The 11110-nt window shown below is 45.7% G+C and overlaps 1 gene segment (V, D, J or C); it reads right to left on the minus strand.

Annotated features, from left to right (window-relative positions):
- Nucleotides 1-7716: 7716 nt before the first annotated feature.
- Nucleotides 7717-8832, minus strand: LOC122548025. The segment is given in 3 exon segments: nucleotides 7717-7774; nucleotides 8192-8489; nucleotides 8676-8832. Coding segments are annotated over 3 exon segments (390 nt in total).
- Between the last annotated feature and the right edge of the window lie 2278 nt (nucleotides 8833-11110).

The raw sequence follows: 11110 nt of genomic DNA on the forward strand, positions 1-11110 counted from the left end.
ATATAACTCCACTTTTTAATAAAAGGAGGGGGAGTGAAAATGAGGAATTATACATGAGGAAAACACTGGAGTCGGTTATTAAAGATACAGTAACCAAGCATTTGGAAAGCAATGACAGGATAGGTCTAAGTCAGTATGGATTTACTAAAGGGAAATCAGGCCTGACACATCTTCTGGAAGGTTTTGAGGATGTGATCAGTAGAGAGTGGACAAGGCTGAATCAGTGGACAATAAAAACAAAAATTGATGAAACATTTCGGCAGATCTGGCAGTATCTGTGGAGAACAATCAAAGTTAGCGTTTCGGATTGAGTGACCCTCCCTCAGAACTCAGTGGATGTTGTGTGACTGGACTTTCAAAAGGCTTTTGACAAGATCCCTTACAAGAGATTAGTGAGCAAAATTAAACCTCATGGTACTGGAGGTAATGTATTGACATGGAGAGAGAAAGCAGAGAGTTGGAATAAATGGGTCCTTCTCAGAGTGGCAGGCAGTGATGAGTGGGGTACCGCAGGGTTCAGTGCTGGGACCCCAGCTGTTCACAATATACATAAACGACATGGACAAAGGAATTCAATGTAATCCCTCCAAATTTGCAGATGACACTCAGTTGGGTGGCAATGTGTACTGTGAGGAGGATGCTAAGAGGCTGCAGGGTGACTTGGACAGGCTGGCTGAGTGGACAAATACTTGGCAAATGCAATATAATGTGGGTAAATGTGAGATTATCCACTTTGGTGGTAAAGCAGGAAGTCAGATTATTAATGAATGGTGGAAGTTTAGGAAAAGGTGAGGTGCAATGAGAGCTGGGTGTCACGGTGGAACAGTCACTGAAAGGGGGCATGCAGGTGCAGCAGGCAGTGAGGAAAGCTAATGGCATGATGGCCTTCACAGTGAGAGGATTTGTGTATTGGAGTAAGGATGCCTTGCAGAATTATACAGTACATTGGTGAGGCCTCACCTTGAGTATTGTGTGCAGTTTTGGTCTCCGAGTCTGAGGAAGGACATTCTTGCTATTGAGGGAGTCCAGCAAAGGTTCACCAGACTGATTCCTGCGACAGCAGGACTGACGTATGAGGAAAGACTGGATCGACTGGGCTTGTACTCACTGGGATTTAGAAGAATGAGGGGACTCTCACAGAAACATGTAAAATCCTGATGGGATTTGACAGGCTCGATGCTGGAAGAATGTTCTCGATATTAGAAAGTCCAGAACTCGGGGTCACAGTCTAAGATTAAGGGTTAAGTTATTCAGATGTGGAACCCTATGGAATGCTCTACCACAGAAAGCTGGTGGGGCCAGTTTGTTCAATATATTCAAGAAGGATGTGGCCCTTGAGGCTAAAGGGATTTATGGGTATGGGAGAGAGTGGGAATGGGATACTGAGATTGCATAATCAGCCATGATCATATTGAACAGTGGGGCAGGCTCGAAGGGCTGAATGGCCTATTCCTGCAGCTATTTTATATGCTTCTACATTTCTCATGATAGTTAGATTGGGGTATGGGGGAGTGGATTTACTCTGTCATTAAGAAGTGCAATTACATCAACAGCAAGAGGAAATTTTGAGTTGGACTGCATAGAATCTGTGTGAGTCAACTTAAGAAACCACAAAGGAACAAAGACTCTGATGGGAGTTTTGTACAAGCCTCCTCGCAGTAGTCGGGATGTGGGGCAGAAAATAAATCAGGAGATAGAAAAGACATGTAAGAAAGGGATCATTACAATAATCATGGGGACTGCAATATGCAGGTGGACTGGGAAATCAAGTTGGTAATGGATCTCAAGGAAAGGAATTCATGGAATGTCTGCGAGAGGCTGTTTTTGGAACAGCTTGTGATAGACCCACGAGAAAACAGGTCATTCCGGATTCGGTGATGTGTAATGAGGCAGCTCTGATTGGGGAGCTGAAGGTGAGTGAACCCTGAGGGGGCAGTGACCATAATGTGATAGAATTCACCCTGCAGTTCGAGAGGGAGAAGCTGGGAATTAGATATAATAATCAGAGTTAATGAGCCAAGTTAGACAAAGGAGAGCCAAGGGACATGATCTATTTGTATTTCTAGAAGGCCTTTGACAAGTTGCCACACAGGAGGCTGCTAAATAACATAAGAGCCCATGGGGTTTGGGGCCCGGTAGTGAAATGTACAGAGAGTGGAAATAAATGGGTCTTTTGCAGGATGGCAGCTGGTGCCTCATGCAGTTCAGCAGGGGGCAGTGTTGGGACCTCAGCTATTCATGTAATAATTAATTACATATTAACGATCTGGGAAAAGGGACTGAGGGCATTGTTGGTAAATTTGCTGATGACACAAAGATGAGGGGAGGGACAGAGAGAGTTGAGGAATCAGGGAGGCTGCAGAAGGACTTGGAAAGGCTCAGAGGGTGGGCAAAGATGTGGCAAATGGAATACAATGTGGGAAAGTGTGAGGTTATAGTAGGAAAAATAGAGGCTTAAACTGTTTTCTAAATGGGGCAATTTGGAATTCTGAAGCACAACAGGACTTAGGAGTCCTCTTTCAGGTTTCTCTTAAGATTAGCATGTAGGTTCAGTTGACAATTAGGAAGACAAATGCAATGTTAGCATTCATTTCAACTGAGTTAGAATACAAGAGCAGGTATGTCCTGCTGAGGCTGTATGAGACTCTGGCCAGACTGCATTTGGAATATTGTGAACAGTTTTGGGACCTGTATCTAAGGAGGGATGTGCTTGTATTGGGGGAGGTCCAGAGGAGGTTTATAAGAATGACCCTGGGGATGACAGCCTGGTCTGATGAGGAGAGATTGAGGACTGTGAATGTGTATTTGATGGAGTTCAGAAGGATATGGGGAGATCTCATTGAAACTTACAGAACACCGAGAGGCCTGGATAGAGTGGACATGGAGAAGATGTTTCCACCAGTAAGATAAACTCGGACCATTGGGCACAGTCACAGAGTTAAGGGATAATCCGTTAGGACTGCGATGAGGAAGAATCTCTTCTGCCAGAGGGTGGTTAATCTGTGGAACTCATTGCTGTGGTGATGAAGTTATTGAGCGTATTTCAGACAGACATTGATAGATTCTTGATTGGAAAGGCAATTAAACATAATGGGAAGAAGGCAGGAGAATGGTCGTGAGAAACACATCAGCCATGACCAAGTAGCACAGCAGACTTGATGGGGCGAATGGCCTAATTCTGCTTTGATATCATCAGGTCTTATGGTCTTTTGAAGAGACTCTACAAAACCCCAGAACACTGAACCCACTGGACTGTGAGCCTTGCTGTAGCTGTTTGTCATCAGAACTTTGCCAAGTGATAACCATTTGGGAACTTCAGGATGCTTCCCAGCTCCTGGAATACCATGAGTTTAGGAAGTGTGGCCAGTGACAGCAGTTGGAGCTCCGGGTTTCAGAGCTTGAACAGCAACTGGTGTCAGTGCGTAGTGTCCGTGAGGCTGAGAGCTCTGTGGAGAGCACGTTTCTAGATGTGGTCACTCTGCAGCTTCAGAGTATGCAGGGAGAGAGGGAATGGGGGAGCAGCAGACAGTCCAAAAGGATCAGGCAGCTCGTACAGGAATTCCCTGAGTGCATCCCACTCTCCAATCGGGATTCAGTTTGGAATCCTGATGAGAATGATGGGGAGTGCAGCCAGAGCCAAGTCCACGGCACCACGGGGGGCACAGCTGTACAGGGGGGCACAAGGAAGACAGGAAGAGTGATAGTGGGAGGAGATTAGAGAGCAAAGGCAATTGATTGGTGTTTCTGCAGCTGCAGATGGGAATCCAGGATGGTGTGTTGTCTCCCTGGTGCCAGGGTCAAGGATGTCACTGAGTGGCTGCAGAGCACCCTGAGGGGAGAGGGGGAACAGGCAGCAGTTGTGGGCCACATTGGTCCCAGTGACAGAGGGAGAAAAGGGATGTGGTCGTGCGGTCAGAATTTAGGGATCTCGGGAAGGAATTAGCAGCAGGAGCTCAAGAGTAGGAATCTCCAGATTAATCCCAGTGATCAATGCAAATGAGAATAGGAACAGGAGGATGAACTCATGGAACTCAGCCCGGACAATCACAAAGGCCAACCTCCCATCTATAGAATCCATCTACCAGGCCCACTGTCAAGGAAAGGCCGCCAGCATTCTCAAAGATCCATTTCACCCTGGCAATGCTTTTCTACAAGTGCCATCAAGGAAAACATACAAAAGCTTGAACACTTGCTCCAGCCAGTTTCGAAACAGTTTGTATCCTACTGTTGTTAGAATACTGAATGGACTCTCAAACTCTTAACATTATCCTGTACCTGTATTTTTGTTTTTCCCGCTGTTTATTTATTATTTACTTATCTATGCTACTTAACTCTGTAATCTGCCTGTTTTGCTTGCAAGACAAAGCTTTTCACTGTGCCTCAGTACACGTGACAATAAATTCAATTCAATACAATTCAATTCAACTCAATAAGACAGGTATATGTGAGGCTGGAAAGATGGTCCAGGAGGGTTTAGATTCTTGGGACTTTGAAAATGACTCTGGGGGAGATGTGATCTCTATAAACCAAATGGGTTGCTCCTGTACAGAGCAGGAACTGAGCTCCTTGCTTGTGTTGTTGTAGAGGGTTTAAACTAACATAGAAAGGCTGTGGGAACCAGGAGGTAATATCAGCGAGCAACACCAAGGAACACAGAATCCTGGGAGAGGTAGATAGCACCAGAATAAGGAATAGTAACTTATTAGACAGGGTCAGAGCAAGGGAGAGAGTAATAAATTCCAAATCTGGCTGACTGTGCGTGTATGAGACTACACATAGTGTAGGGAATAAGTCCTGGGAGGTGCAAACGCAGACTGCCAAGTGGAAATCTGATGTTGTTGCTCTAACAGATGAGGCTCACATGAGGACAGGGTGTTAAATATTCCTGGATACAAGGTGTTCAGGAAAGATAGGAAAGGAGGGAAATGGTGAGAGGTGTGGGATTGTTTAAGGAGATCAGTGCAGAGCAGAAAGAGGATGTCCCAGGGGGGTCAAGGACAGAATCGATTTGTTTCAAGATAAGGAACAAAAAAGGTGCAATCAGGTTGTTGAGTGCAGTCTGTCGGTCACCAACTAGAGGGAAGGATGTCGAGGGACAAACCTGCAAGGAATTTACAGAGAGGTGGAAACATTAGGGGGATCTTTAATTATCAAAATATAGACTGGGATAGTAGCAGTGTGAAAGGCAGAGAGGGGCCAGAGCTTTGAGAGTGTGTTCAGGTGAATTTTCTCCAGCTGTTTGTTCCCATTCCAATCCGAAAGGAAGCTCTACAAGTCCTGGACCTTGGGAATGAGGAGGCCCAAGTAGGTCAAGTGTCAGTGAGAGGACATTTAGGGAAGAGTGACCATTGTATCACAAGGTTTAGGGGGACCATGGAAAAGGACAAAGGACAATCCAGAGTAAAGTCATGATCATGGATCGTATCCTACAGATCACCTCCAAATGTCTCACACTTAGATATTTTCACATTCTTTTTTCAAACAGAATATGGATGAGTCACAAAACTAATATTTTGCCTCAATATTTACCATTGAGAAAGACATGGAAATGAAGGAAATTTGGGAAATAAATGTTGATGTCTTGAGAAGAGTCCCCATTACAGAAGAAGGAGTGCAGTAATCTGTTCTTAAAACTCATAAAGGTAGATAAACCCCATGACCTGATCAGGTCCATCCCAGTACTTTGTGGGAAGCTTGGGAAGAGACAGTGACACCCCTTGGTGAGATGTTTGTATCATCAACAGCCACGGGTGATGTGCTGGAAGACTGGAGCATTGCTGATGTTGTGTTGTTAGTTAAGAAGGTCTGCAAGGAATTATAGCCCAGTGAGACTGATGTCAGTGGTGAGTAAGTTGTTGGAGGCGATTTTGAAAGACAAGGCATTTGGAAAGACAAGGATTGACTTGGAATTTTCTGCATGGCTTTGCAAGTGGGAAATAGTGTCTCACAAATTTGATTGCATTTTTTTAAAGACATGACCAAGAAGATAGCTGAAAGCAGAGTGGTAGACATTACCCACATGGACTTTAGCAAGGCCTTTGACAAGTTCCCGCATGGACATCTGGTTAGTAAGGTTAGATCAAATGGAATCCAGGGAGAGCCAGCCAATTGGTACAAAATTAGCTTAAGAGTTGGAGACAGAAAGTGATGGTAGAAGGTTGTTGTTCAGACTGGAAGCCTGTGACCAGCAGTGTGGTGAAAGGAATTGTTTGGGTTAATCATTGTTTGTCAATTATAGAAAGGATTTGAAGGAGATTATCAGAAGTATGGTTTGTGAGTTGCAGATGACACCAAAATTGGTGGCAGAGTGGTCAGTGAAGAAGGCTATTTGAGAGTACATGTACATTCCATATTGAGAGAATAGCGAGGTGTTACATTTTGGTACAAAAACCAGGCCAGGGCTTACACAGTTAATTGTAGGGCCATGGGGAGTGTTGTCAAAGAGGGAGACCAAGGGGTGGAGGCATATAGAGTACTGTAACTGGTGTCACATGTAGACAGGGTGGTGAAGAAAGCATTTGGTACACTTGCCTTCATCAGTCAGAGCATTGAGTGTGGGAGTTGGGACATTATATTAGCTCTTCAAGATATTGGTCAGGCCATATTTCTGGTCATCCTGCTATTGGCATGATGTCATTAAACTGGAAAAGGTGTAATAAAATGATAAGGCTGTCACCAAGACTGGAGGGTTTGAGTTATAAGGAGAGGCTGGTTAGGCCTGGGCTATTTTCCTTGGAAGATCAGAGGCTGCACGGTGACATTTTAGAGATTTATAAAATCATAATGGGCATAGATAAGGTGACTAGCCAAGGTTTTTTTCCCCAGGGTAGGATAGTCCAAAACTAGAGGGCAGAGGTTTAAAGTGAGAGGGGAAAGATTCAAAAGGGGCCTGAAGTGCACCTCTTTCACATAGAGGGCAGTGAGTGTATTAAATGAGCTGCCAGAGGAAGTCGTAGAGGCAAGTCTGATTTAAAAGATATTTGAACAGGTACACGGAGAGGAAAGATATAGGGGGAAATGATCCAAATGCAGGCAAATGGGATGACAGGGAATAGATAAGGTGAATAATTCGTGAAGGATGTGAATATTTTGCAAATGAACTAAGAAATATTCCCATGGAAGGTCCAGGGACAAGGAATGGCAGTTATGAAAATATATTGGAGAAGTTTGGACTGTCATCCTTGGAGAAGAGAAGGCTGAGAGGAAATTTGTTTGAGGAATTCAAAATCAGGAGAGGTCTAGACAGAGTAAACAGAGAGAAAATGTTCCCACTCATGAAAAGATTGAAAGCGAGAGACCACAGATTGAAAGTAATTCGTAAAAAAATCAAAAGTGAGATGAGGAAAAACAGTTTCAGCCAGTGGGTGGTTAAGGTGTGGAATGCACTGCCTGAGAGTGTGGTGGAGGCAGCTTCAATTGAAACATTCCGAAGGGAATGAGACTATTATTTGAAAAGGAACAATGTGCAGGGTGACAGGGAGAAGGCAGGAGAATGACACTCAGTGAATTGAGCTCCTCCACACGGTGAGTAAAACTGACTGACTTAGATCTTGCTGCTTAAAGGGAGCAATGGAATTAAAGAAATACAGCTGGACACCCTGTTAGACACAGTGCTCCTCAATCAACCATTTCATTCACTGCAGCTCCCCACTAACACCTTCAACAATTCAGTATTTGTGTATTAGAAAGTGTATTTCAGTATTGACAGGATTCATAATGGAGGATTGAGGTTTACTTACTCAGTCTGAGTTTGGTTCCTTTACCGAACGTGTACCACAGTGAGAGCTCCCAGTGCAGAGGCTGCACAAAAATCTCTGCTCTCTGCTTCCCTCTGTCACTCTCAACCTCTCCCTGTCTCTTTCTGTCTTTTACTCACTCTCACCCTCTTCCTGTCTCTCTCTCTCTCTGTCTCTCACTTACTCTCATGTTCTCTTTGGCATTCATGTCTTTCTGTTTTTCTCATTCTATTTTTCTCTCTCTCTCTCTTTCTCCCTCTCTCTCACGCTCTCTCTCTCTCTTTTTCTCTCCCTGGGTTGTGTCCAGCTGGGCTCAGGCTGTTTGTGAACTTCATTTTTCAATGTTAAATCTTGCAGCTGAAATATATATATATATATATAATTGTGGGATGTGTCAGTACAGGAGGTGGTGCTGTGTGTATTGAGGTTTTTGTACGGCTCTGTATCACCGTGAAGGCCAGCTGTAACTTTGCTGACAGTAATAGTCAGCGACATCCTCATTCTGAACGTCGCTGATTGTCAGGGTGAAGTGTGTGCTGGACACTTCTGTCCCAGTGAATCTGTTGGAGACTCCTGTGAATCGGTCTGTTGCATCGTAGATCAGGAGTGAGGGTTTCTGTCCTTCTCGCTGCTGGAACCATTCAACATCAGCACTAGCATCCTCACTGGATTTACAGGTGATGGTTGCAGTCTGGCCCAGTCCCACTGACAGCACCGGGGGAGACTGGGTCATGATGATGTCCCCACTGATACCTGAGGGGTCAGAGAGAAACACAGTGAAGTCAGAACTGTCACAGAAAGAGCCTGTCAAATGAGAGATTGTTGGAGACACTGAACATTCCTCTGGTTTCAGCATTTTCCCTTCAATCACAAGTCAGTGGAATTGGAGTGAAATGGAGAGCAGCTAAAGATTCAAGGTGGAAGGAGAGAGATTTGTACCTGCGACACAGAATGCCAGGGGCCAGATCAGCTGGATGTGTGAAATCATGGTGTGTGCTCCTGTCCCTGTGCCTGGTTCCTGATAAACTCTCCCTTCACTGGGCTCTGCTTTATAAAGCTGCAGCCTGTGAGAGTCTGACTGGGTGTTCCTCAGTATGTAAATGACATCAGGCAGAGAGAGCCACGTCAGCCCCTCACACTTCCTCTTTTCTCTCTCTCGTCCTTCCCTCCTTCCTCCCTCCCTTTTCCCATTTTTCCCCTTCTCCGCTTTCACTTGAATATATTCCTGTCATTCATTGACTTACTCCCTCTTTTTCTGTTTATCTCCCTTTCCTTCTGTGTTGGTTGGTTTCTCTGTCTCTCTGCCCCCCTTATCGTCCATTCCTGTCCTTCACTTATCTTTCTGCCTGTTTCCTCACCCGCTCTCTCCTTGTCCCCTCAATCTCTCATTGTCTCACTCTGTCTTTTTCTCACTCCCTCCCTCTGGTCACTCTCTAACTGATCTCTATAGCAGACATTATTCCAGGACATTGGAACGCTGAGTCTTGGCACAACAGGTAAATGCCTCACCCTCTCTCACTCAATCTCACAATGTGCACATGCTCTTTCTCTCTCTCTCTCTGTCTTCCTTCTCTCTCTCAAATGGAAACTCAATGACATGACCAGCATTTAACAAGAATCTACTGGTCATCAATGATCTGACAACACTGATCCCAGCTTGGCATTGAGGGTGAGGATCAGCCATGATCATAGTGAATGGCAGAGCAGCCTCACAGGGCCAAACCCTAACCCTTACCCTAACCCTAACCCTCATCCTAATCCTAACCCTCACACTGACACTACTTCTGCTTCCTGTTTCTATCTTTGCATGTCTGCATTATCGTAAACCTCGCCCCTGGGTATTGATCCTTCTACTGCCTTCCTGTCCACTCTATCCCTGCCCCTCATAATCTTGTAGCCCTTTATCAGGTCCTCTCTCAACCTTCACTGCTCCAAGAGAAACAATCCCAGCCTTTACAATCCTTCCTCATAGCTCAGACCCTCCAGGCCAGGCAGCATCCTGGGAAACCTCCTCTGCACCCTTTTGAGTACAGTCATATCCTTCCCAGAATGTGGTGACCAGAATCTGTCTGTCTGTCTCCTCTTTTTCACTAGATTAGATTTGATTACATTAGATTACATTACAGCGTGGAAACAGGCCCTTCGGCCCAACAAGTCCACACTGACCCGCCGAAGCGCAGCCCACCCATGCCTCTACATTTACCCCTTACCTAACACTACGGGCAATTTAGCATGGCCAATTCACCTGACCTGCACATCTTTGGACTGTGGGAGGAAACCGGAGCACCCGGAGGAAACCCATGCAGACACGGGGAGAATGTGCAAACTCCACACAGTCAGTCGCCTGAGGCGGGAATTGAACCCGGGTCTCAGGCGCTGTGAGGCAGCAGTGCTAGCCACTGTGCGACCGTGCCGCCCTGCACAGTGGCACTAGATTCCCTTTAGTCTTAGTCTCACACCTACTTTATCTCTTCCTCTCTCTCCACCCTCTCTCTCAGTCACACTGTTTCATACTCTATCTCGCTCTCATTCTCTCTCTCTCTATCCTTCAACCCCACCATCTCTACCTCCCTCTACCTCTCTCTCTTTCCACCTTTACTCATCTTATACTGCCTCAGACTTTCTGTGTGCGTCTTTCTCTCTCTCTTTCACACCCTATCCTTCTATCTCTCTCACTCTTTCTCTCTCTCTCTCTCTCTCTCTGTCTCTCACTCACACTCTCTCTCCCCCTCTCTTTCTTTCCCACAATATCACAGATGGCAACTGTTAAATCCAGGGTAAATCTCCCTCTGCTCTGCCCCACTAATTGATGTTAACCCTTGATCGCAGAAGCATGTCCTCTCCTGGAGAAAGGCCTCATTTCCCACATTGACCAAGGTTTGGTGTCTCTCAGGAAGGTAGACAGATTCTTGCCAAATGAAGGACAGTTCTGTGCTGTTGGCCTATTCTCACTGGGGACTGGTTTGGACACAAACCTCATTCTATGAAGGCCCATCAGAGAGAGGAGATCCTCAGGCCATCAGTGTGAGCTGGAGGGACAGGACAGGCTCTGACCCACTGACCCATCCTGTCCATTCACAACATGTTCCAATCCCTTCCCCTCTCCTATCCCTTCTATGGTCAAGCTCCAGTTTTACTGTCAAGAACAGAACCCACCCTGGTCCCCTCACCTTCCACCCCACCAACCTCCGTATATATTGCATCATCTTCTACAATTTCCGCTACCTACAAACGGACCCCACCACCAGAGATATATTTCCCTCCCCACTCCTATCCACTTTCCGTAAAGACGTTCGCTCCGCGACTCCCTTGTCAGGTCCACACCCACCCTTCCAACCCGGCACCTTCTCTGCCACTGCAGGAATTGCAAAGCC

The sequence above is a fragment of the Chiloscyllium plagiosum genome, unplaced genomic scaffold (assembly GCF_004010195.1).
Source record: "Chiloscyllium plagiosum isolate BGI_BamShark_2017 unplaced genomic scaffold, ASM401019v2 scaf_3680, whole genome shotgun sequence".
NCBI classification, from domain to species: domain Eukaryota; kingdom Metazoa; phylum Chordata; class Chondrichthyes; order Orectolobiformes; family Hemiscylliidae; genus Chiloscyllium; species Chiloscyllium plagiosum.